The sequence below is a fragment of the Chiloscyllium plagiosum genome, chromosome 12, assembly GCF_004010195.1.
Source record: "Chiloscyllium plagiosum isolate BGI_BamShark_2017 chromosome 12, ASM401019v2, whole genome shotgun sequence".
Classification (NCBI taxonomy): Eukaryota; Metazoa; Chordata; class Chondrichthyes; order Orectolobiformes; family Hemiscylliidae; genus Chiloscyllium; species Chiloscyllium plagiosum.
The window spans coordinates 48,045,597-48,071,934 of NC_057721.1; the positions used below are offsets into that span (position 1 = coordinate 48,045,597).

General features: G+C 41.1%; 1 protein-coding gene across 1 annotated transcript in view; it reads left to right on the forward strand.

Moving 5' to 3' along the window:
- stxbp5l (syntaxin binding protein 5L) overlaps positions 1-26,338 on the forward strand; it is a 546,595-nt gene that overhangs the window by 147,512 nt on the left and 372,745 nt on the right. Inside the window, exon 4 of the mRNA XM_043700990.1 lies at positions 4,846-4,946. Within this exon, the coding sequence (XP_043556925.1) occupies positions 4,846-4,946 (101 nt within the window). The remainder of the gene's footprint in view (positions 1-4,845; positions 4,947-26,338) is intronic.

Sequence of the window (26,338 nt, forward strand, 5' to 3'; positions counted from 1 at the left end):
GAACCTCGATTAACCGAAGGACACAGGTGGGGAGTATTTCATTTGCTTAATTGAATTCTGGATAATCGAATGCTGGATAACATAGTTTGGTCAAGCATCAGGAACTTGTGATCTTGCCGGATAATCTGATATTTGAATAATCGAGGTTCCTCTGTACCTTGTTGCGAATGTTGCGCACCTTCAGATAGCATGTCTTCAATTTTGTCTTTTTAACATTTTTCTGTATTTGACCTAATTTGATGTTGGTATTTTTCCTATTGTCTTCGATGTTTGTTTGCTGTTTTTCTACTTCCCATTACTAGCTTTAGTTTTCTCCTTAGTGAAGAAACTAAGGCCTTAAATCCTACACTTTTTTTTTCAATTCCAGCATTATTGAGGTCATAAACTAGGGAGGTGATGACCTAGTGGTATTATCATTGGACTATTACCTAGATATCATTCTGGGGACCCATGGCAGATGGTAAAATTTGAATTCAATAAATATCTGGTATTAAAGAGTCTCATGATGACCATGAATCCATTGACGATTGTCAGAAAAATCTATCTGGTTCACTAATGTCCTTTACGGACATTACCTGGTCTTCTTTACCTGGTCTGGCCTACATGTGACTCCAGAGCCACAGCAATGTAGTTGACTTTCAACTACTGTCTGGGCAATTAGGGATGGGCAACAAATGCTGCATGGCCAGTGATGCCCTCATCCTGTGAATGAATAAAGGGAAAAAAAAACTGTGTAGAAAGAATGAGTACAGTCTTTTTATCTTGAAAACTCCAATTAGTACATTAACTGTTTCATGTTATTATAGCCCAGCAGCAAAGACAGAGAATTCCGAAGGCTATGTTGCCTGACTGGTGCCAAGATTTAGGGCATCCCTTTTGGACTGGACAGGGACTTGGAGTAGGAGGGGAAGGATCTAGTGATCATTGTCCATGTAACTACCAACATAATAGATGGGACTAGGAATGAGATTCTGCTGAATTAAGAAGCAGAACCAAAAAGGTCATAACCTCAGCATTACTATTTGCTCCACATGCAAATTGGCGTAAACAAAGCAAGATTAGAGTTCCAAGGTGCTTTGTTTGAAAGGTTGCAGAACTAGCTTATGTAAAGCTTGAAGTCAGTTAAGTTTAAGGTAACACTAAGTTCATGAGTAAGAAATCATTTCTGTCTATTGCATCACGTTCAAAAGGTTAAATATGCCTCTAAACTAGTCACGCTGTATTCAGTAAAGGTTGTCTAACACTTTTATGATTTAGTACTCTAAACCCAAACAGAAGTAGTTTGTTTATTTTATCATAAGTATTCAACACCAAAATGAGGTATTCTCACAGATTGGATGTGGTTCCTGGATAATTTAAAAAATTGACATATTTAGTTTGTGCTTTTCACATCCAGCTGGTATCTCAAAGAGCTTTCCAGTTAATTAAGTCCTTTATAATCATTGTAATACAGGAAACAAAAACAACTAATTTATGCTTGGAAAATTCCCACAAATAGCAATGTGATAATGACTAAATAATTTGTTTTGTGCAGTATATTAAGGGATAAACATTGGCCAGTACACCAGGGATAACTCGTCACTCTTTTCCAAATAGTGCCATGGATTTTTATGAACAGTGCCAAGAGATGGATGTCAGCTTAATGTTTCATCCAAAAGACAGAACGTACAAACTGACTTTACCCATAATGTGAGGTTAGCTAACATTTGGACTGTCCCATTACCTTGTTACATATAAAGTGTTGGGGCATTACTGAGTTAGATGCTGAAGACGTCATACCGACTGGAAGTGTTAACTGTTTCTCTCTCAACAGGTACTGCCAACCTTGCTGAGTTTCTCTAGTATTCTCTGTGGTTGTTTCAGATTTCCAGCTTCCACAGTATTTGCTTTTAAATAAAGCCTCCCTACTCCCAGAGTTGTCACAAAAGTTAAAGATTTTATAAAAGTAAGCAAAATTCCCCAATTGTCCATGTGTTTTCATCCCAAATTGTCAGAAAGCATGGAAATGTTTCTGTATTTGGAAGAATGACTATTTTTTACAACTGCTTAGATTTCACCCACAGATAAACAATTACAGACCATTTACATATAACAATACTAGTTAACTCTCTCACTTCCCTTATAACAGCTAATTTTTACATGCATAGACAAATGCAACAGCTTCAGAGAGGAAAGGAAAACATGGATATGATGGACAAAGGGAAAAGTTGGAAAGGCAGATCAATGCTCCCTGCTCACAGGATTCTCTGAGATGGTCTTTTTAGCTTTTCAGGGTGTGTTGGTACTTGATTCTCCTTCTCCAGATACTTTCACTTGTGTGCAGAACATCCAGGGTGATTGGGTCACATTTATAAAATCACTGGCACATCGCTTAAGAGCCACAACTTTCAGAAACAGCTGAGGGAAAAATAAACTAGTTTTCTTCAAGCTTAAGTTCTTTTGCTACTGCAGGGAAGAGACAACTCCTGCTCTTGTGAAGATTTGCTGGCTTCACCCTAACATTTCTAATTTCAGTCCACGGTCAAAAGTACAGAAAAAAAACTAAAGGAACTGTATTTTGATAACCATAAAAATAAACACTGAATGAAATACTCCTCCAGCTGACCACTTGTACATATTTATTATTTTACTGAATTACCTCGGCTGTCCACTTAAGGAAGTGATACAGAATAGAAGAAGGCATGTTTCCTCTGTGCTTGTGCAACACTTTGAAAGAATTACACTATTAACACATATATATACATCACAAATGCCAGGCAATTGGCATCTCCAATAAAAGACAGTCTAACCACCACCCCTTGACGTTCAATAACGTTACGTTCATTCAATCCCTCACTTCTACATCTTGGGGGGGGGTTACCATTAACTACAAACTGAACTGGACAGGCCATATAAATACAGTGGCAATAAGAGCAGGTCAGAGACTGGTAATACTGCAGCAAGTAGCTTGCCTCTTGACTCCCCAAAACCTGTCCATCATCTAGAATGCACAAGTCAGGAGTATAATGGAATTTTCCCCACTTAGCTGAATGGGCGCAGCTCCAACAACACTCAAGAATCTTGATATCATTTAGGACAAAGTAGCCTGCTTGATTGGCACCACATCTCCAAACATTCACTCCCACCATTACCAATGCTCAGCAGAAAGTATGTACAATCTATAAGATGCACTGCAGAAATTAAGAAAGATCCTTAGACAGCACCTTATGAAAACTCAGCCACTGTCATCTAGAAAGACAAGGGCTGTGGATACATGAAACACTACCACCTGAACATTCCCCTCCAAGCCACTCGTCATCTGGACTTGGAAATGTACCACTGTTCCTTCATTATCATTGGGTCAAAATTCTGGAATTCCCCCACTAAGGGTATTGTGAGCCTCTGTACAATGCATGAACTTCAGCCGCTCAAGAAGGCAGCTCCCTACTATTTTCTCGAATGCAACCAGGAACGGGTAATAAATGCTAGCCTAGCCAACAATGCCCATGCCCCATGAAATAATTTTTAAAACTCCAATCCCCAGCCTTTTCCACATAGCCCTGCAATTCTTTCTCCTTAAAATATTTATCCAGTTCCCTTTTGAAAGTTACAATTCAATTTGGATCCCAGATTCTGATATCCTCATGGATCTATCTTTGACACCCCTTGTTTGACATCAGTGTGTTGGCCCTAAGTGATAACATCTGAAAATAGAGCATCAGTTTTCATCTATATCAGATCACTCTCAGCTCTGCTTTAACCATTTTACTGTATGTAAGTTGTCACATTACCCTACAATTGGATGCTAGATCAACAGAGATTTCTTGCAATTGAATAATGGGAAGACTGAAGTTAATACCTTCAGTTTATGATTCTGTATCCTGTTTTTTGATTCTGTCTCTTCCATGGCAGCTTTTCTAAGGCTGAATCAAGATGATTTCTAACAACCTCCTGCAGTGTCTTGAGACATGTATTTTCACCTCTCTATCTTGCCACTCACCTCTACCTCAGCTCAATTGCTACTGAAACACTCGTTTATGTCTTTGTTATCTCTAAACATGGTTATTTTAACTTGTTTTTGGCTAAGCTTTTACATTCTCCCCACTCTAAAATTTGGATCATCTCATATTATATTGCTTCTGTCCTAATGTGAGCTAAATCTCATTTTTCATCCTATAGTTAAACAATGCCATAATTTTAAAATGCATGTTTTCAGATCACTCTATGCTATTTCATTGCCTTTTCCTCTTCTATAATTATCTAAAGCTGAACAGCCATTCCTAGCTATCTACATTTCTCAGCCTCGTAAGCATCTCCAGTTTTAATTGCTCCTCCACTGATGGTTCTTTCTTTACCTGCCAAGGACATAAGTTTTGGAATTCCCTACCTAAAGCTGTCTGCCTTTTAAATAATTCTTGAAACCATGATAAAGCTTTTGATCATCTATCCTAATACCTCTTAATATGATTTAGTGTCAAATTTTGCTTTACAATGCACCAATGACATGCCGTGTGATGGTTTATTACTTTAAAAGCATTACATAAATCCAAGTTGTTGTTAAATCTGCTCCCATGACCCTTTCAACCAGTACATTCCAGATCACACCTGCTGTATAAAATGGAATTGGATTTTCTTGTTATTTCTTACTCTTTTGCAATTACCTACTGTCCCATGGTTAATGATTTCTCTGTCACTACAAGTAGTTTCTCCATATTTATGCTTTCCCTCATGATTTGACATCAATCAATTCTTATGGTCTGTGTTCTATAGTTTCTTCAGTTTCTCCATGCAACTGGACTGTTTTATCTTGTAGAGTATGAGGATAATTTGAACATTCATCTAATTTCTTTTTTCATATCTCTGCAGGGAGCTTTAGTAAGTGCTTGCGCAGATGACACACTTCATTTATGGAACCTCCGCCAAAAGCGTCCAGCAATCCTTCATTCACTGAAATTCAATCGAGAGCGGTAAAAAGTCATTCTTGTTGATTCTTTTCTGAAGTAGTGTGACAAGAAAATACGATGTACAAATGTATCTTGTTTCTGGTTATTGAGGCGATCATATTCACCTGCCTATGTATTTTCTTCACATTCCAAGGTCAACATATCAATTATTTCTCTTTAACCAGCAGTCTATTTACTCCTTACTTGTAAGTCTATGTATTTCTGCTGATTTTTTTTCTCTCACGGAGGTGAATCAGAGCAGTGTAGTCTGAGTCCTTCAATACATTGATCAAGTGGCTATTCTCCATGTAAGTCTAGGCAGTGAGTGTTGCAGAGTGCTATAATCATGAAGAATATTACTGTTGAATGTTGAATTACACTTGCTGCTATGCAAACTATACAATTTGCAGCGGGTTTCTTAGATAATCATAAAGAGCAGAATTCCCACTCTGCCATAGCTTATGAACACTAACAACTATTGTATTGTTTCCTTGACATTATTGTTCAGATAAATAACATCAAAAATAACAGTAGTGCATTTTTTGAGAAAGAAAAGAGGGAGCTTTATATTTCTAAGAGAAGATTCTGATGTGGACTTTTTCATAAATGCAGAGCCTTACTTCCATTCTGACAGTTATTTCATAGTTCAGAGCTGTCTGGGGAAGCTACACCACATCCCTTTTCAAAGCAGTCAACTGCCATATTCTGAACTTTAGAGGTCCAGGTACTTTGACAGCTGCTGCAAAACAGTAAGTAACTAAGGTAGACGTGAAGTTAAAGTGTGATAAGTAAGTCCAATGCCAGCTGGAGTGCAGGTAAATTGGACATAGGATGAGTAGGGAGTAGAGTGCCTGTCAAGGAGGGTGCCACTGTATAGTAGGCAGCTTGCCAGGTGGGTAAGCTAGCATGGAAGGGAGTAGGGCACCAAGAGGGTAGAGTGCTAGGGAGTGATGGGGGTACGTAAATAGATGCAGTGTTTAGGGTAGGTTAGAGTGGGTTGGAGAAGTTGGGTCTGCTAGGGTGGAGGGAAGGGTAGGTGTTGGCTTGGGATCTGTCAGCTTTGGCAGTAGAGAGTGGGGTGTCCAGTCCAATCATCCTGTAGAGGGGTTGGAGTCAGGTCTAGCAGTGGAAGGATGTGTGTCTGGTCCAGTCCAGTCTGGCTACAGAGGGCATCTAGTCTGGTTTGATCCAGCAGCAGGAGTGGAATGGAGGTGGTTGCCTGAGTAACTATTACGTAATTTCATTGGACTCCTCTAAATTCTCAGATTTAAATGAACGCTTTTAAGGTTCCAGCTGTGGAGAGCTTGTCCAGCAGAACCTTACATTTCCCTGGCAATTCTTTCATATTCTGGTAGGATGAGGATTCTGTACAGTTTTCTTACGCAACTCCCATCTATGCTGGAATAACGACTGTCAAACCATCAGAAAATCCGGCTTTTGGTTTCTAGAAGTATTCCCACCACTGACGTTAAATTGGTTGACCAATAATTACTGGACAATTATCCAGTCTTCTGACATCATTGCTGAATCTGAGGATGACTCACAAATTATGGCCACATCTCTGTAATTTCACTCTCGATTTCCTCAATGTCATTGGATGTATTTCAACTAATCTCAGTACCTTATTAGTTTTAAGACTACTGTCTATCCAATGGCTACATCTTATCAAATGTAAACTCTTCTAGGTGTCTGCATTGTCTCGTCCTCCTCTATGGCCTGCAGAACTGCTTCTTCCTTGGTGAAGACAGATGTAAAATATTCATTCATCACCTCAACTATGCCCTTGCATCCATGTGTAAATCTCATTTTTGGTCCTAGTTGGCTCTATTCCTTCTTTTACCACTCTCTGCCTATTTATAAGCCTATAGAAGATGTTGATATTCCCTTTTATTTTGGCTGCCAGTCTCTTTTCAGACTCCCTCTTTGCTCCCCCATTTTGCTTTCTCATCTTCCCTTTGAACCTTCCATGTTCAGCCTTGTGCTGAGTTGTATTTTCCACCTGACATCAACCATACACACTTGTTTTCTTTTCCTTAATTTATACCTCCCCTATCATCCAGCAAGCTCTGGATTTGTTTGTCCTACCTTTTCCTTTTGAGGGAATACAGCCTGACTGTTCCCAAGCTGTCTCATATTTGTAGGTGGCCCACTGTTCAGCAACCTTTGTTTTGTAATCATTGGTGAAAATGTGTTGCTGGAAAAGCGCAGCAGGTCAGGCAGCATCCAAGGAGCAGGAGAATCGACGTTTCGGGCATGAGCCCTTCTTCAGGAATCTCCTGCTCCTTTGATGCTGCCTGACCTGCTGCGCTTTTCCAGCAACACATTTTCAGCTCTGATCTCCAGCATCTGCAGTCCTCACTTTCTCCTCCTTTGTAATCATTGGCTCCAGTTTATTCAGCAGAGATCCATTTTGACCCCATTGAATTTGGCTTTTCTTCAGTTCATTACTCTTACCCTAGATTATTTAATGCTCTGTTCTATATTCACCCTAAATCGTTTGATTCACTATTATGGTCTCTGGACTGTTCTCCAAGTCTCACTAAGAGCTGAAATTTCCCAGGGTCTTCCTGAACAATAGACTATTAGTGAAACAGTAGGGAAAATATGCAGATGTCAGATGAATGAGACATCACAAGAAAAAAGTGAGATTTTCCAGCAAGTTTTTAATGGCTGGATGAGAATTTACATTATGATGGTGAGGGATCTATTTGCATGAATATCTTATTGCTACCTAATCACAGCTCATTTCCATGCAGATTGCTCCTTTTCCAGACAGTGCTAAAAAGATAGATGGTGACAATTCCTGACATGAAAGTCTGAATGGGTACCTTGAGGCTACAGCTCGAAGGCATCTTCTCCTGGCCTCCAGCTTAGTCAGCATTCTCCAACACCTCATGGGCAGTGATCATGTTTGTGTTTAGCAAACCACCAGTGTTACCACATCACCATAGCCTATTTGGGACTTAATTATAATGCAGTTCAGCACATCACCATAGCATTTTAAAGCTTACCGTTGCCTTTCATTGCCATGCTGCTGCTAGGCTGCTATGCACTGAGGGACAAGCATCCAGTTAATGCATCAGAACATGGTGCATTTTGCCACTGCTGAGCACAAGATTACTGTGAAAGCAATGCCATGGGGGCTTGGTGATACCTAATGAGACGAGTATTTGAAATTAGGAGGGAAAGGTTGCTGGAGCTCCTGAAGGGCAACTGTCCATGAAAATCCTTGAAATTGACAATTTGTCAGAATTTTTCCAAAGATCAGCTCTAATCTACTTGGCCTACATAATTCCCATGAATTAAGTCCAGCAGTGTCCCCTTTCACACCAGACTGGAAACATACTATTGCATAATATTTTTCTGAACACACATTAGGTACTCTTGCTTCTCTCTGCCCTTTATAGTACTACAATCAAAGTGCCTATTTGATCATTAAAGCTCCCCATTATAGTTGCTTACCAGTTTTTGCAACTGCTCATATGTCCATATCTTGATTTAAAAGAAAGAGTCAGAGATTATTGGGATAGTTGGAATGTTGAGTTGTGGCCACAACCAGATGAGCCATGATTTTATCAACAGGCTGAGCAAGTTGTAGAGGTCAGATGGCATATTAATAGGTCTAATTCATTTTTTTTATGTTCCACGGCCGTAGTTCCATACCATTCGGCCATAACTTCACATGTTCCACTTGTCCTATTCTCTTGGATTTACAAGTGAAGCAAGTTGTTTTCTAAATATCTTCTGATCCTGTACTTCTTTTCTTTTTTGGAGAAGCCTTTGTTTAAAGCCTATCATTTAAAAAAAAACTTTTTTATTCTCTCACCATACATCACAATGCTTTATTCTCTGTAAAAGACCTTGGAATATTTCTCTTCAATAAAGGAGCTATGAAAGTCACTATTGTTCAGAATGAAGCAACTGCACAGTAATGCAGTTTTGCAATGTCATTCAGTTATTTTGATTGACTGGTTAATAGTATGTCAGACTTTACAAAATGCTGATGCATGTTGTCACAATTCCAGAGATTGTTAATGTTTAAAGAGAAACTCGGACACCCACTGATTAACTAACTGAAACAAATTGCACCTGAAGTTTTCATGGTTAAACAATAATTCTATTACACAAGAAACAAGTAAAGCAAATGTTACCAAATAAACAAAAGTGGCTTAATTTTTCCATGTTTTGATGAAGTGTCATTCTCAGATTCATGACAGGCAGACGTAATGACCCATATCAACTTTTTTCACTCGATTGTTCGTCCTCCGTTTATTAATTATGCAACTGGTCTCTTTGGCACCTGGCTCTCACAATCGTATGACAGAAATGTAAAGGTGCATGCTGCTGCCAGAACTTTGTGACCTTCAAGCCATTGATGGCATACTTAATGTCACTTCACATGTTGCAAGCCAGATACTGGCCATTACTCTGTGATCCTACATAACCATACTTGGAAGAAATAGTGCAGAAAAGGAACCTACACTCCATTTCTTTGACAGGAATCTGGAGGTCTTGGTGGATGGGATGGTGAAAAAAGGGAAGGAGAGGAAATGAATTTTCCTTCACACTCCCAATGGAGGCCATGTCACGAGATGCAGTCAGCCAGAAAGGATATGCCATCGGAGTCAGTGATGTCTCTAGAGTGAAAAGTAATGCCCTCCAATGCCATAAGAAGGTTAATGACATTCTGTGCTCTGCATGGATAAGTGCTACCATTTTCTCCTTGCTCCCCAATATTCGGGGCTGAAACGACTCACTTTGATTCTTCTATTGCACATACCTTACCAAGAATCATAGACTACACCTTTTACTACTGCATGCAGCGTGCCACCTCAAAGGCTGTTACCTAATTTATCTTTTAAAACTACCAACCCTTTCTGACCTCTGTACTTCCTACTCACGCACTCAGGACACCTAACCTCTTCATCTGCCCCTGCATCACTACCATTGCCTCTCCCATCCATTTCCATCATACTGAAAACTTCCTTTGTGGTATCACAGGGAAACAAATCTGTCACAGTCCAGGGAAGAGGTGGGGTGGCAGACATTATGATGCAGCCTCTATGAAGAAAAATGCAGGACTTTATCATGGAACAAGGGAACACTTGTAGGAGTGCCAAGACCTCAGTATTCAACCAACTAATGAGCTTGATTGAACTGTGCTTCTTCCCATTAACACAGTGCTAACTCATTCTTATCCTGAACAAACTTCACGCCTTTCTTCCTGAAATTCCCTCTCTTTTATGTAGGTGCTAGTTGGACCCAGTGGCTTAAAACGATAAGGAGACCTGTGAGTGTCCAATCTCTAGCACTAAGGAAGAAGCTATTCAACCCTCAGAGGATGCACAGACAAGGCTTTCTCCTACACCATTCACCAACTCCGAGACTTCCACCTCATTGGGTTCCAAAATTCCTTCTAAGCTCTACAGCCGCATTCTATTCGGTGTGCAGATACGTTGATCTCTAGTTCCAGGAGTTTCTGCCGTGTGCAGACTCTAAGGACACAGCAGCAGGAAAAATTAAAGGCAGTATAGGTGGGTTCTCCTTCTAGATTAGACTTGGGAGCATGATCTGATGAGTGCATTACTGATGTAATCAAAATTCACCAGAGACTTAGCAATAGCAGGCAGGTTTTTTCAAAGACATCGATAAACTGGATTGAAGGATGGTGTGTCCATCAGCATTATCAGTTTCTTGATGGTTTCTGCCTGCGTGCATCTGGCTGTTGCCATTAACAAGTTGGCTACTGCCATGGAGACTCAGGTTCTGCACACAGTGTCTACTGGAAATGTACACAAACTTCCACTCCATTTCTATAGCTGTTGGTGCTCAAGATTAGAGGGGAACAAGAGATCTCAACCCCACTCCAAATGCCCCTTCCTCTTAGGGAAACCGAGTGATGTCAGTGGCACCGGATCAGAGAGAGAGCCACACACAGGCTCCCCAGAATCTTCCTCTCAGAACATTCCAGAGGTGACCGATCACTCCACAGGTGGTGGTGCAAATATATGATCACTGACACTTTTTATCACGTGTTCTAGTATTTTTGTAGCTGCTGAACCTCATGAAGTCACACTTTTTGATACATTAGCAGCTTTGTAGGTATTCCAAATGAAAGAAGTAATGGACAAACAATACTCGTACCACGTGAGAAACCAACTGTTTGGCTTGCAGATAGCCATCATATATCAGGGATTTTTGAACCATTACGTTGATGCTTGCAGCCAAGACATTGCACTCTAATTTTGACATTACTGAGGCTACAAGCAAGGTGAAGGGGTTAGGTAAGGGGCTGCTGTGGACAGCTCATCCATTCTTATATCCACCCAATGAGTGAAAGGATGGAATCTGTTGTGATTAAACACATTATTGTTAGTGGCCATGAAGTGCTTTGAAAGGCCAGTCATGGCATTAATCAACTCCTGCCTCCCCACTACTCTTGACCCACTCCAATTTGCCTATCGGACCAACAGATTCATGTCAGATGCCAAATCACTTGCCCTTCATTCTCCCTAGAACATTTTGACACCAAGAACAATTATGTAAGAATCCTACTCATTGACTACAGTTCCGCCTTCAACACTATTATCTCATCGAGACTGATTACTAAACTTAGTGACCTCGGACTAAGCCCCACTCTCTGCAATTGGATCCCCAGTTTCCTGATCTACCCGCCACAATCAGTGAAGATTGGGGACAATATTTCATCTTCACTAACACTCAACACTGGAGCCCCCCAGGGGTGCGTACTCAACCCCCTACCGTACTGACTGTATACCCAAGACTGCATCGCCAAATACCAGACTAATGCCATTTACAGGTTCGCTGATGACATAGTCAGTCGAATCTCAGATGGTGACAAACAGACTACAGATGGGAGGCGAAAGACCTGGAAAAACGGTGCACTGAGAACAGCCTAGCGCTCAATGCTTATTGACTTTTGGCAGGATGTTACTCATGCGCCCCCTCCCACACACACACACACATTAACAGCACTGAGGTGGAACAAGTGGAGAGTGTCAAGCTCCTGGAAGTGGTCATCCACAACAAGCTTTCGTGGACTCTTCATGTGGACGCACTGGTCACAAAGGCCCAACAACATCTCTTCTTCCTCAGGCAGCTGAGGAAATTTGGCATGACGGCAAATGCCCTTGCCAACATTTTATAGGTGCGCCATCGAGAGCATTCTGTCTGGATGTATCACTACCTGGTATGGCAACTGTACCATTCAAGATCGGAGACAGTTACAGAGAGTGGTGAACTCGGCCCAGACAATCACAAAGGGCAACCTTTCATTTATAGAATCCAACTACCAGGCCCACTGTTAAGGAAAGACCGCCAATATTCTTAATGATCCATCCCACCTTGGCAATGTATTTCTATAACCTCTACCACTGGGGAGAAGGTACAGAAGCCTGAACACACGCACCAATCGGTTTTGCAATAGTTTCTACCCTACTGCTGTTAGAATACTGAATGGACTCATAAAGTTTTAACATTCATCTGTACCTGTGTTTTTGTTTTTTCCCGCTGTTTACCTATTATTTACTTATCTGTGCTACTTAATAGTGTGATCTGCCTATATTGCTTGCAAGACAAAGATTTTCACTGTGTCTCAGTACACGTGACAATAAATTCAATTCAATCCTGTCTTTCAACTTTATAAGGGAGCACACTGTCAATCAAGGGGAATGACTGTCACACTGGGAGGTTAACAATGGGAAATTCACACTCCACTCTCCCTCTTGGCCCATTGGTCTGCTGAGCAAAATTACACAATGTGCTGAATCTCTCAGAATAAATGCAGTCCTACAAGGTGGTCAAGTATTTCATCTCAATGTGCCAATCTACGTGAACTCTGAAATGTTGTAGTACTCATCAACTGGACTCAAAATGTTAACTCCTAACAAATTCTGCCAGACTTGTTAGTTTCTCAAGCACTTTTTTCTTATTACAGATTTCCAAAATCAGTATTTTGCTTTTATTTACTTGACTCACTGTGCCCAAACACCTGGAGTGAGATCAGACAAGTTCCTTGATGGAATTTGGCTGCACCCCGTAACTGATTTTAGTACCCCTTTACTAAGGGCTTGTACCCTTTTAATTTTGGCCTGAAACACATGCAACGTGTTTACCACAATAACTGATGGCACGTGCTGTAGGCATGATATTGACAAAACTTGGCACTAAACAGCAAATATGAATCATATCAACTCCTTTGATTGTTAGTACTCAGAGCAGTGACAGGTTCTCTACATCTCTGCCTGCGCTAAACAGCAATGCAAGCCAGAGAGATTAGAATCCTATGTTAGGATTGAAGAGCTAATGTGCTGAAAGGTAATGCATGTCATTAAAACACTGGCAACCTTAGAGTCAGCAGAATGTGAATATAAGGAAAGCAAGCTAATAAACATCAGAGGTATCCTATGCAGACGCATGAGATGCATATGTGTCCCTGTGAGCAAAATGACCTGGCAGAAGCATGTAAGGCATAAGTATCCCATGATTTTCAAAGTGAAATCCTGAAGTGCTGAAGTGGTGTGTAAGTTGGTTTGAGAACAGCCATGAGACTGATGGTTTCCAATATCCAGTTCTATGGAGGAAGTTGGAAAAGGATCGTGTCCTTGGAGCATGCAAGGAAATGGTGGTGGCCATGCAGCTTGATGAAAGCTGAAAGCTATGGCACCAAGTAATTGCTTTGATTTTCATGTCAAAGTTTCTCACTGAAAAAGGGGAGAATGGGGAATGATGTAGAAATAAAGTGAATTTAGCCACTTAATGTAGGTGTGTAATTTATATACTTGTAAATATCATTTACTTTAGAGTTTGGATTTTGAACTAGTGGCATGTATATTTTGATCTATGTGCTTGGGGGTTTTAGTGGTTAGCTTGTCAGTGTTTCTGGAGCCATGGTTTGTAATATGAGAGAGTGAGTTTCTGTTTGCATTGACACACTTTTATGAGTGGCCAGAGTAAATATTGAGAAATATTAATTTGCTTTCAGTTTAGACAAATCAGGATTTTTTTTGCTTGGGGAAAAATCTACAACTAGGAAAGCTTTTGCTTGTCAGTTCACAGAGTGTCTGGTACAAGTTAGATATGTGAGACAGTTGCTCCTAAAGAAAGGTGATTGCTTCTAGCTGTTAGAAAATAGGTGCCCCTGTGTAAGGGTTTCAGCTTAAAAGTTCCAGGCCAGAAGTGGTTGGTTAGAACCCTGAAAGATTTATTGGAAGTTGAAAAAAAATGTAAGCTTGGTTGTGTGAGTAATCTTGGAAGAGTTTACCAGATTCTCAAGACCAGGAATTAAAAAAAAAAACCAGTTAAGTTAAACCTAGGTTTGGTAGAGACACAAACTCTCTCTGGCTATTTAAGTACTGTAACATGATGGTGTTGGAATAGATAAGATTGTATTATTGCAATGTGTTCCAAACTCTCTTTATTATTAATAGTAGTTCTATTATGAAACCAAGTCAGCAGCTTGTGTTCTTGTATTTTAGTGAAAGACCATCTCAATAAATTTTACGAATTCTGATTTAGAGTTATAGAGTCATACAGATGTACAGCATGGAAACAGATCCTTCAATCCAACCCATCCATGCCAACCAGATATCCCAACCCAATCTAGTCCCACCTGCCAGCACCCGGCCCATGTCCCTCCAAGCCCTTCCTATTCATATACCCAACCAAATGCCTTTTAAATGTTGCAATTGTACCATCCTCTACCACTTCCTCTGGCAGCTCATTCCATTCACGTACCACCCTCTGTGTGAAAAAGTTGCCCCGTAGGTCTCTTTTATATGTTTCCCCTCTCCCCCTAAACCTATGCCCTCTAGTTCTGGACTCCCCGACCCCAGGGAAAAGACTTTGTCTATTTATCCTATCTATGCCCCTCATGATTTTATAAACCTCTATAAGGTCACCCCTCAGCCTTCGACGCTACAGGGAAAACAGCCCCAGCCTGTTCAACCTCTCCCTATAGCTCAAATCCTCCAACCCTGGCAACATCCTTGTAAATCTTTTCTGAACCCTCTCAAGTTTCACAACGTCTTTCCGATAGGAAGGAGGCCAGAATTATGCGCAATATTCCAACAGTGGGCTAACCAATGTCCTGTACAGTCACAACATGACCTCCCAACTCCTGTACTCAAAATTCTGACCAATAAAGGAAAGCATACCAAACGCCTTCTTCACTATCCTATCCACCTGCGACTCCACTTTCAAGGAGCTATGAACCTGCACTTCAAGGTCTCTTTGTTCAGCAACACTCCCCTAGGGCCTTACCATTAAGTGTATAAGTCCTGCTAAGATTTGCTTTCCAAAAATGCAGCACCTCGCATTTACCTGAATTAAACTCCGTCTGCCATTTCTCAGCCCAATTGGCCCATCTGATCAAGATCCTGTTGTAATCTGAGGTAACCTTCTTCACTGTCCACTACACCTCCAATTTTGGTGTCATCTGCAAACTTACTAACTATACCTCTTATGCTTGCATCCAAATCATTTATATAAATGATAAAAAGTAGAGGACCCAGCACCGATCCTTGTGGCACTCCACTTATCTAATAATAACATCAACTGGGATCATACATTATTAATGAGATGCAAGTGCATGAAACTAAAGAGGAGTCACTTGTTAGTAAGGTTCAGATCTCGCTGCTTTGATCTTGAGAGAAGAGTCGGACAATTTTTCTCCACATCATGTACCTGATCTTTTTTCGTTGTTACCATATTTTCCCAAATTTCTTTCCATTTCCAATGTTGTCGAAGGCCTGAGTAAAATAAAGTTTATTGCCTTAGGCAAGTACTTGCATGTTTCCTCAAAGAAATTGTTTAAACACAGTCATATAACTCTGAGCCACAATTCTCAACTGAACTGCCTTTTTGCTCCTATGACAGCCCTTCCAGAAAATCTTTAGCTACATACTTGACTCCTGATAATTTACTCAAATTTCCTGTTACCAGTGATTTTTCACAGCTCTCCAGATTTCACTTTGATTTCTCCACAAGTATGAAGTTTCATAGTGACCCTTGCATTACACTTCGGCTAAAAGATTGTCAGAATTATTTTCAAAACCTCATGACTATGAACATCTGAGCTCAAACTTGAGCTTCACTGCATTTAACTGCTGCTTTTCACTATGAAGATTACAGTAGATTTCTTTTCATAGCTCCAAGCGAGGTAAATCCTCAAATTCCAAAGTTATCTTGAACCCCCAATTGCACTCCAAATGGTAAATGATGAATCTTGTTTTTTCTCTGTTTAAGATATAGACCTGGCTAATATTTAAATATAGTTACTCCTCACTGACATTCAGTTTGGGTTTTGCTAGGGCCACCCGGTTCCTGTCCTCATTACAATCCTGGTTCAAACATATCTTGACATCAAGGTCTCATTCGTTCAAATGTGATATCTAGCATCCCTAGCAAAATGAGAGTCAATGGGAATCGGGGAAACCTCTTGCTGGTTGCAGTTTTATATGGCACATAGGAAGATTATTGTGGTTGTTGGAGGTCAGTCACCTCGGTTCCAGGACTTTTCTGCAGAAGTTCCTCAAGGTAATGACCGAGGCCCAAATATCTTCAGCTGCTTCATGAATGACCGCATGTGGTCATATATCCATTATATTGTCTGAAGTGTGAATGAGTGCACAATGTTCACACTGTTCATCTTCAAATGCAGTGTATCTTCAAATTCAGCAAGACCTGGACAAAATCCAAGCTTGGACTGGAATGTAACAAGTAGCATTCAACGTCAGATAATTATTATCACCAATAACAGATGATCTAACCACAACCCCTTGACATTTAATAGTGTTACTATCACTCAGTCCCCAGTATCAACATCCTGGTGGTTAGCATTAACCAGAAACTGAACTGGACTAGCTGTATAAATGTAGTGGTTACAAGAGCAGGTCAGATGCTAGGAATACTGCAGCGAGTAACTCTCCTCATGACTCCCCAAAGCTTGTCCATCATCTACAAGACACAAGTTGGGTGTGTGATGGAATGCTCCTCACCAGCCTGGATAAGTGTAGCTCTAACAACACTCGAGAAGCCTGACACCATAAGGATAAAGCAGCGTGTTTGATTAGTACCACATCCACAAACATTCACTCCCTCCACCACTAATACTCAGTAGCAGCAGATGCACTGTAGAAATTCATCAAAGCTCCTTAGAAAGCACTTTCCAAACCCACAATTATGTCTATGTAGAAGGACAAAGGGCAGCAGATACATGGGAACACCACCCATCAAGCCACTCAGCGTCCTAACTTGGAAATATGTAGCTGTTGATGGGTCAAAATCCTGGGATTACCTCCTTAACAGCATTTTGGGTCAACCCACAACAACTGAACTGTAGCGGTTCAAGAAGGCAGCTCACTATCACTTTCTCAAGGGCAACTAGGAGCTTGCAATAAGTGCTGGCCAGCCGGTGATGCCCATGTCCTATGGTGACTTTCTTTTAAAAGCCCTTTTTGTTGTCCGACTCGGTGATTGCTGCTTTCACAAGTACGAAGCTGCAAACATCTGTGATAAACAGCCAAGTAAATTAAACAAAGGAGCTTTCTAAGTACCGCAGTCCATCTCCATGACAATGTAACATACGTGTCATGTATGAAACAGTAATGCAAGTTAATTGTTTTACCTTCAAACCGGGCTTTTTAGATTTGCGTTCACATAGGGCGCATATCAGTTTCTTAATTCTATTCCCATGTATCTGCTTCTACATAGATGTAATTCTGGGTTTAGAAGGTGTTGTCTAAGGAGCTTTGATGTGTTTCCACAGAGCATCTGCTGCTACTGAGTATTGGAGAGAGTGAATGTTTAAAACTTTAATTTATAACGTTAAAAGTTATATTCTAAAGATATGAATGTTGAACGAGATATTCACAACCATATCAAGAGTTAACGGAAGGTAGTGGCCTAGTGGTATTATTGCTGGACTATTAATTCAGAGACCATGGTAACGTTCTGGTGACTTGGGTTCAAATCCTGCACAGCAGATGGTGGAATTTGAATTCAATAACATAAATCTGGAATTAGACTTCTAATGGTGACCACAAAAAGCCATTGTTGATTGTTGGCAAAACCCATCTGGTTCAGTAATGCCGTTTAGGGAAAGAACTGCTATCCTTACCTGGGGTGGCCTACATATGACTCCAGACCTACATCAATGTGATTCTCACTTGACTACTGGATGGGCACTAAATGCTGGCCTAGCCAGTGAAGCCAACAACCCATGAATGAAAACAAAAACACCCAAGCTGCAATTGATTTATGTAATGTGTCACAATACGTGATGTCACACAACAGGGTTCATTTATTCTTGTAGATATATTAACTTCTCAACAGATGTTTATTTTTCAGATTTTTACTTTTAAAATTCTTATCAGTAAAAGAAAAGATAATCAAATGAAGGTACCACATCACATTCAGTATTTATAGAATTATGGCATTCATGCAGCAAAGTAATAAAACGTCCTTGTCATTGCAGTACTTAGAAACAAAATAAGACTAACCTTATTTGTATGCAGAACCATGTAATGCATTGAGGCATTGGATAATTTTTAATAAATCTGTTTTGTTGGTTTGTTTTAAATAAAATGGCAATACTAATCATTACCATGTTTCACAGAAGTTGTCAAATTGTATCCACATCAATTAAACAGCTAGTTTTGAAGGTCGTGTCCCACTTTTTTTTAAATTCAAATTGTGCAAATGAAATAGATTTTATTTTGTCAGCTATCATGTTTCTGTACTTGAGAATTTAATGATTGATGATTTTAACTATTTTACTGCATCACAAAATGTGCATGGTGGCCAAGATATGAATTTGCAAATCACATAATGATAAAACTATAGTTGAACCACTATTTTGTTGGCAGCATGCCCAGTGGATGGCATCATACCACAGCAAATAAGATTCCGTCATTAGCATCACAAGTAATACATTTAAATAATATCAGTCAAGAAAATATTTTGATGGGAGTATCAACAAGCTCTGTAGGGGAGGAAATCTGTTTCATAAATTTGAGATTTCTGGAAGTCAATCACTTTTAAGCATGCAATTGTAATCCAATAGAGTTTCTTGTGTAAAATTCACAGGCTCAATTTGTCCTTTTTCTTTTAATCAGGTTAAAAAGGCTCTCAGAAATAATTATGCAGAATTTAATACTCAATATTTGTTAGACTAGATGACTATAAGACATAGGACTGTAAGAAGTAGGTGATTTAGCCCATTGAGTCTGCTCTGCTATTCAACAAGATTTTAATTGATCTAATAATTCTCAACTCCACTTCGCTGCCATATCCCCATATTCTTTCAATCCCTTGCTGAATAAAAATGTCTGTGTATCTCAACTTGAATATGTTCAACAACTCATCCTTGATAACCTTCTACAGCAAAGAATTCCTCAGATTTACTACCCTTTGAGAGAAGAGATTCCTCATCATTTCTGTCTTATGTTGGTGACTGCTTATTCTGGGTTTGGGCTCTCTGGTCCTACAGTTGTCCTCTGGGGAAACAACCATATGCATTTACCCAGTAAAAGCCTCTAATAATATATATTTAATAAAGGTTTCCTCTCATTCGTTTAAATTCCAATGAATACAAGTCCAACCTGCTCAACATCACCTCATAAGAAAATCCCTCCATACCTGGGATCAACCTAATGACCTTCTCTGGATTACCTTTCCTCAGATAAGGGGATCACAACTGTTCAAAGGTGGTCTAACAAATGTAAAACACTATCATTTTATATTTCTGTATTTTTGATTGTGGACTCAAATGGGGAAAGAACTGTTTTTAAACAGTCAGGAATTGTTGAAGGATTGCTGTGCTTGTTGGGATTGTTGCCTGACATTCATTTCGCATTTATTGCAAAGGAAAAGGAAAGGGAAGTACTGTTGCAATGGCACAAGGTATTAGTGAGTCCACATATGGAGTACTGCGTATAGATTTGGCCCCGTTACTTAAAGAAGGATATAATTGCTTTGGAGGCAAAGTGTATAATCTCACATTTTTCCATATTATGTTCTCTGCAAAGTTATTGGGTACACACTATATCCCCCTCCAGACTCTTGGTGTCATCCTCACTACTTGCCCCCCCACTTAATTTTGTGTCTTCTGTAAACTTGTGATGGTACATTAATTTCACTTATTCAAATCAAGAATATATATCTTTTAATAATTGTGGTATCAGCACTGATCCCTGTGGCACTCCATTTGTTATCATGGAATTTCTATTCATTCAGCCCATTGAGTCCACACCAAACCTCCAAAGAGCATCCCACCAAGACCAACCTTACTACCCTATCACTGTAACCCCACATTTCACATGGCTAATCTACCTAGCCTACACATCCCTGGACACTATGGGCAATTTAGCATAGCCAATCCACCTAACCTGCACATCGTTGGACTGTGGAAGGAAACCCGCACAGACATTGGGCAAGTGTACAAATTCCACATAGACAGTCACCCGAGGCTGGAATCAAACCTGGGTCCCTGGCTCTGTGCGGCGGCAGTGCTAACTACTGAGCCACCGTGCCACCCAATTACAGATTGCCGTCCTGAAAATGCCACCTTTATCCCAACACTCTGTCTTCTATTAGTTAGCCAATCCTCCATCCATGCTAATAAGCTACTCCCAATACAATGGACTTTTAGAAACTCTTCTCCTCCTCACTTGTACCAGGAGCACACTGATTGTGACCCAGCCAGCTCAGAGTCCATCACCCGAACTGAGGAAATTCTAAATCTCCTGTTAATTTTTTTTTACAATGGATTCTTACTTTATTAAGTAGCCTTATATGCAATACCTTTAAAAAAATGCCTTTCGGAAATCCAAATATACTACATAATGCTGCACATTATCTATCCTGTGTGACAATACGATGGCTTTAAGAGGTGTATTTTGTCCTGATTTGTTTTGAAGAGAGGTTTTAAGACAGAAGTATCAAACTGTCTATTCAAAGCCAATAAAGTAAACAGCTTGCGAGGCCTTTTTTTAAAGTTGGAATAACAGAAGCACATTTTAATCAGGCTGTCACAGAATTAGGATTTTAATTTAGCTTTCAGCAGCTGTTGGGGTTTTGAAGTTTGCTGTGGAAACTGCCAAAACTCTCCCCTCTCTCCCAGAATTTTCTCAATCTGCTACCAGGGTATTTTAATAATCTATTAGTCTGTTACATTTTCTAATAGAGTTAAAGTTATACAAATTCCTCTTTCTTTTGTTTGTATTTTAATTATAGGGTAAGAATATGATTTGTTTTGCTTAGAGCGGAGTAGTGAAACTAATCGAATTACATCTGGAACATAGTACCTTACACTTGCTTTTAAATAAGATAAAAATTGGGGCCTAGGCTATCTCCTCAAAATATTTGAAGGCGGTCTGGTCTGGACCATAACACCTGCTTGTACTTTTTAAAATAATTGAATTGAACTGAATTAGCTTTATTGTTACAAATGAGTATAGTGAAAAGTTTACAGTTGCCGCTTTACTGCAGCATCTTAGGTACAAAAATACCTAGGTACAGATACTTAAGATCAAATTCTTAGGAAACAAAAAAAATTAGAAAAGTTAAAAAGTAAATAGTCCAGCACTAGAGATCATAGAAATAAATTGGAAAAATAAAGAAATAAAAAGTTCAGAGTATTAGTCTTTCTGACCCAGTCCATGCCAGCACTTAGCCTCAAGGAAGGCCCACACTGCCTCACTGCTGCCTGTGCCAGATCCACCAATATAGGAGTTGCCCCACTTCAGGCACCACCTCTTCAGCTCTGGGCCCACTTTAGTGACGCCACTGAAGCCACACTCACCCCACAACCAAGAGTGGAAAGTGAGGTCTGCAGATGCTGGAGATCAGAGCTGAAAATGTGTTGCTGGAAAAGCGCAGCACGTCAGGCAGCATCCAGGGAACAGGAGAATCGACGTTTCGGGCATAAGCCCTTCTTCAGGAATCTGAAGAAGGGCTTATGCCCGAAGCGTCGATTCTCCTGTTCCTGGATGCTGCCTGACCTGCTGCGCTTTTCCAGCAACACATTTTCAGCCACAACCAGGAGTCCCTGGCTTCGCAACCTGGCCACAAGTCCCTCTTCAGCTGCAGATGTTGCCTTGTTACTGCTGCCATCTTAAAGAATCCGCTGCTGCTGATGCTGCCGTCATTGATTGCTTGAGGAACATTGCTGCCACAGCCACTGTCAGGAGAACATCCCTGCTGCTGCCTGCCACCGGCGCCGAACTCTAGGAGAACATCCCTGCTGCCTGCCACCGGCCCCGAACTCTAGGAGAACATCCCTGCTGCCTGCCACTGGCCCCGAACTCTAGGAGAACATCCCTGCTGCCTGCCACCGGCCCCGAACGCTAGGAGAACATCCCTGCTGCCTGCCACAGGCCCCGAACTCTAGGAGAACAACCCTGCTGCTGCTGCCACTGACTCTAAATGCCAGGAGAACAATCATGTTGCTGCTGCCACTGGCCCCGAGTGCCAGGAAATGGTCTCATCTACTACTAGCCTCTGATCGCCAGGATAAGTCACGTGTGCACTTCACGTGAGGCCCCATCGCACTGCTGCACCGGTGTTGCCGACTAAAGCACCACAGAAAAGAAGAAAGAAAAAGACCAAAAGGAAAGGAAAATAAAGTGAAAGAAGAGAGCAGAAGCGAAAATAAACAAAGAAGGAAAACAGATGGGCCCCGGGCAAAAGCCTGCATGCAGACCTGTTACTCCGCTGCCATCTTGCACTGAGTAATTTGAATGTACAGTGTTTGTCAAGCATGGTTTTCCTTTCATGGATCCATACTGACTGTACCTGATTTCTAAATGCTCTCCTATTACATCCTTTATAATAGAGTCTAGCACTTTCCCAATCATAGATGTTCAGCTAACTGGCCAATGGTTACCTGTTTTTGTCTTTTTTTTAAATAAGGGTTGTCAAGTGGCAGATTTTGAATCTTGTGGGACCTATCCCAAATCTAAGGATTCTTAGAAGATTACAAGTGGGGCATCGCTATCCATGAAGCTACTTTCTTTTAAAATCCTAGGATGCAACACATGAAGTCCAGGGCCTAATTGGCCTTTCACCCCATTAATTTCCCCAGTACTTTTTTTTTTATTTACTTCCCCTTTAGCCCCTTGATTATTTTGTATTTTTCAAATGCTATTAATGTCCTCCATCATGATATTGCTGCAAAGTGTTTATTGTTATTTCCTGGCTCCCCATTATTTTTTCCCCACCCTCATACTCTTAAGAGGCCTATGTTCACTTTCATCTCTCACTTTCATTTTATATATTGAAAGAAGTTCATATTATCCATTTTTATAATGCTTGCTAGTTTAGCCTGTTTATTTTCTCCCTTTTTATTGGTCATCTTTTAAAAGTTGGCTTTTAAAACATTCCAAATCATTTGGTTTGCCACTAATTATTTTCATCTTTCAATTTGATGTCATCTTTAACTATCCTTCCTAGAATACTTCTTCCTCACTGGGATATATCTTTTATGTGAATAGTGAACTATTTTCTTAAACATCTGCCATTATTCTTCAGCATCTTTTCTGCTGAACTGTTTTCCCAGTTCATTCCAGCCATCTCTGCCCTTATTCCTATGTAATTAACCTGTCTTAAATTTAACACAGTTGTTTCTGATCTAAGTTTCTCACTGTCAAACTGAATGTTATTATGGATTTTGTTCTCTAGGAAATCTTTTATTCTGAGTTCATTTATTAAACCAGCCACATTTCACATTACCAGATTCAAAATATGTTTGGTTGGGCCACTAAGGACCCACTGGTTTCCTGGGTATAGGCACAGCTTCCAGGTTCCTCCATTGTCCCAAAGCCACTGTGACACCAGAATGGTGCAATCAAGGAAATGCCGAGTCTGGACTGTCACAACACATGAGCTGAGCAGAGGATGGCAGCCTCTGTGGTACTGGGGGAAAGGGGATTTGAAGGAATTACCCCCAACACCCCTGCATTCATCTCTGGAGTGCATGGTGGCTCAATGGTTAGCACTGCTAATAACAGCACTAAGAACCCAGGTTCAATCCCACCCTTGGGTGACTCTGTGTGGAGTTTGCATATTCACCCTGTGTCTGCATGGGTTTCCTTCCATAGTCCAAAGATGTGCAAGTTAGGTGGATTGACCTTGCTAAATTGCCCATAGTGTCCAGGGATGTGCAGGCTAGGTGGATTAGCCATGGGAAATGCAGGGTTACAGGGATAGAGTAGGGAAGTGGGTCTGTGTGGGATGTTCTTCAGAGGGTTGGTGTGGACTCGATAGGCTGAATGGCTTGCTTTCTCACTGTAGGAATTCTTTGGATTCTATGAAAATAGCCTGATCCCTCGGATATTTTTCAAGAAAATTGTCCTGAATATATTCTATGAGTTCTTCCTCATAACCGTCTCTACCAATTTGATTTTTCCAATCTATATTACTAATCTCCTTACTAACATCTGGGGGCTAGTGTGAAAATTGGGAGAACTGTCTCACAGACTAGTCAGATTCTGTCTGAAGGTATGATTCCATGAGTATGATAATGTCCCAGAAAGCACGACCACTATCTTGGATATATCTTTTCCCATTGGACAGACCTCGCACAGTGCTATACAGTTGGGAGGGAGCTGCCGTGAGAGTTCCCAATATTGACTCTGGACCTCTTGAAGTCTCATGGCTTCAAGTTAAAAATGGGCAAGGAAACCTCCTGCTGATTACCATGTACCACCCTCCCTTTGCTGATAATAGACAATAGGTGCAGGAGTAGGCCATTCTGCCCTTCGAGCCTGCAACACCATTCAATATTTTCATGGCTGATCATCCTTAATCAGTATCCTGTTCCTGCCTTATCTCCATAACCCTTGATTCCACTATCCTTGAGAGCTCTATCCAACTCTTTCTTAAATGAATCCAGAGATGGGCCTCCACTGCCCTCTGGGGCAGAGCATCCCATACAGCCACCACTCTCTGGGTGAAGAAGTTTCTCTTCATCTCTGTCCTAAATGGTCTACCCCATATTTTTAAGCTGTGTCCTCTGGTTTGGCACTCACCCATCAGCGGAAACATGTTTCCTGCCTCCAGAGTGTCCAATCCTTTAATAATCTTATATGTCTCAATCAGATCCCCTCTCGGTCTTCTAAACTCAAGGGTATACAAGCCCAGTCACTCCAGTCTTTCAGCGTAAGGTAGTCCCACCATTCCAGGAATTGACTTTACTGATGGATCAATACTCCTTTATGCTGAACACTTGGAGGAAGCACTGAGGGTGGCAAGGGCACAAAATGTACTCTGGTTGGGGGATTTCAGTTGGCAGCATCATTACTAATTGAGCTGGTTGGGTCCTAAAGGACATAGCTGCCAAACTGCACGAGGTGGTGAGGAAACTAATGACAGGAAAAGATACTTGACCTCATCCTTACTAATCTGCCAGTCATAGATGCATCTGTCCATGTCAGCATTGGCAAGAGTGACCACTGCATAGTCCTTGTGGAGACGAAGTCCTGCCTTCACAATGAGAATACCCTCCATCATGTTCTGTGCCATTATCACAATACTAAATGACACAGGCTTTGAACAGATCTAACAACTCAAGACTGGACATCCATGAGGTGCTGTGGGCCATCAACAGCAGCAAAATTACATTTCAGCGCAGTCTGACATTTCCCCCACTCAACCATTACCATTGAGCCAGGGGATTAACCCTAGTTCAATGGAGACTGCAGGAGCAGTACCGCACATAACTAAAAAGCTACCAAACAGATCTACATCGATGAGAAAGTGAGGACTGCAGATGCTGGAGATCAGAGCTGAAAAATCTGTTGCTGGAAAAGCGTGGCAGGTCAGGCAGCACCAAAGGAGCAGGAGAATCGATGTTTCGGGCATAAACCCTTCTTCAGGAATGAGGAGGGTGTGCCAAGCAGGCTAAGATAAAAGGTAGGGAGGAGGGACTTAGGGGAGAGGCGTTGGGAATGCGATAGGTGGAAGGAGGTTAAGGTGAGGGTGATAGGCCGGAGAGGAGGTGGGGGCGGAGAGGTCAGGAAGAAGATTGCAGGTCAAGAAGGCGGTCTGAGTCCGAGGTTTGGGACTGAGAAAAGGTGGGGGGAGGGGAAATGAGGAAGCTGGAGAAATCTGCATTCATCCCTTGTGGTTGGAGGGTTCCTAGGCGGAAGATGAGGCGCTCTTCCTCCAGGCGTTGTGTTGACATGGTCTGGCGATGTAGATGGCCAAGGACCTGTATGTCCTTGGCGGAGTGGGAGGGGGAGTTAAAGTGTTCAGCCACGGGACGGTTGGGTTGGTTGGTGCGGGTGTCCCAGAGGTGTTCTCTGAAACATTCTGCAAGTAGGCGGCCTGTCTCCCCAATGTAGAGGAGGCCACATCGGGTGCAGCGGATGTAGTAAATGATATGTGTGGAGGTGCAG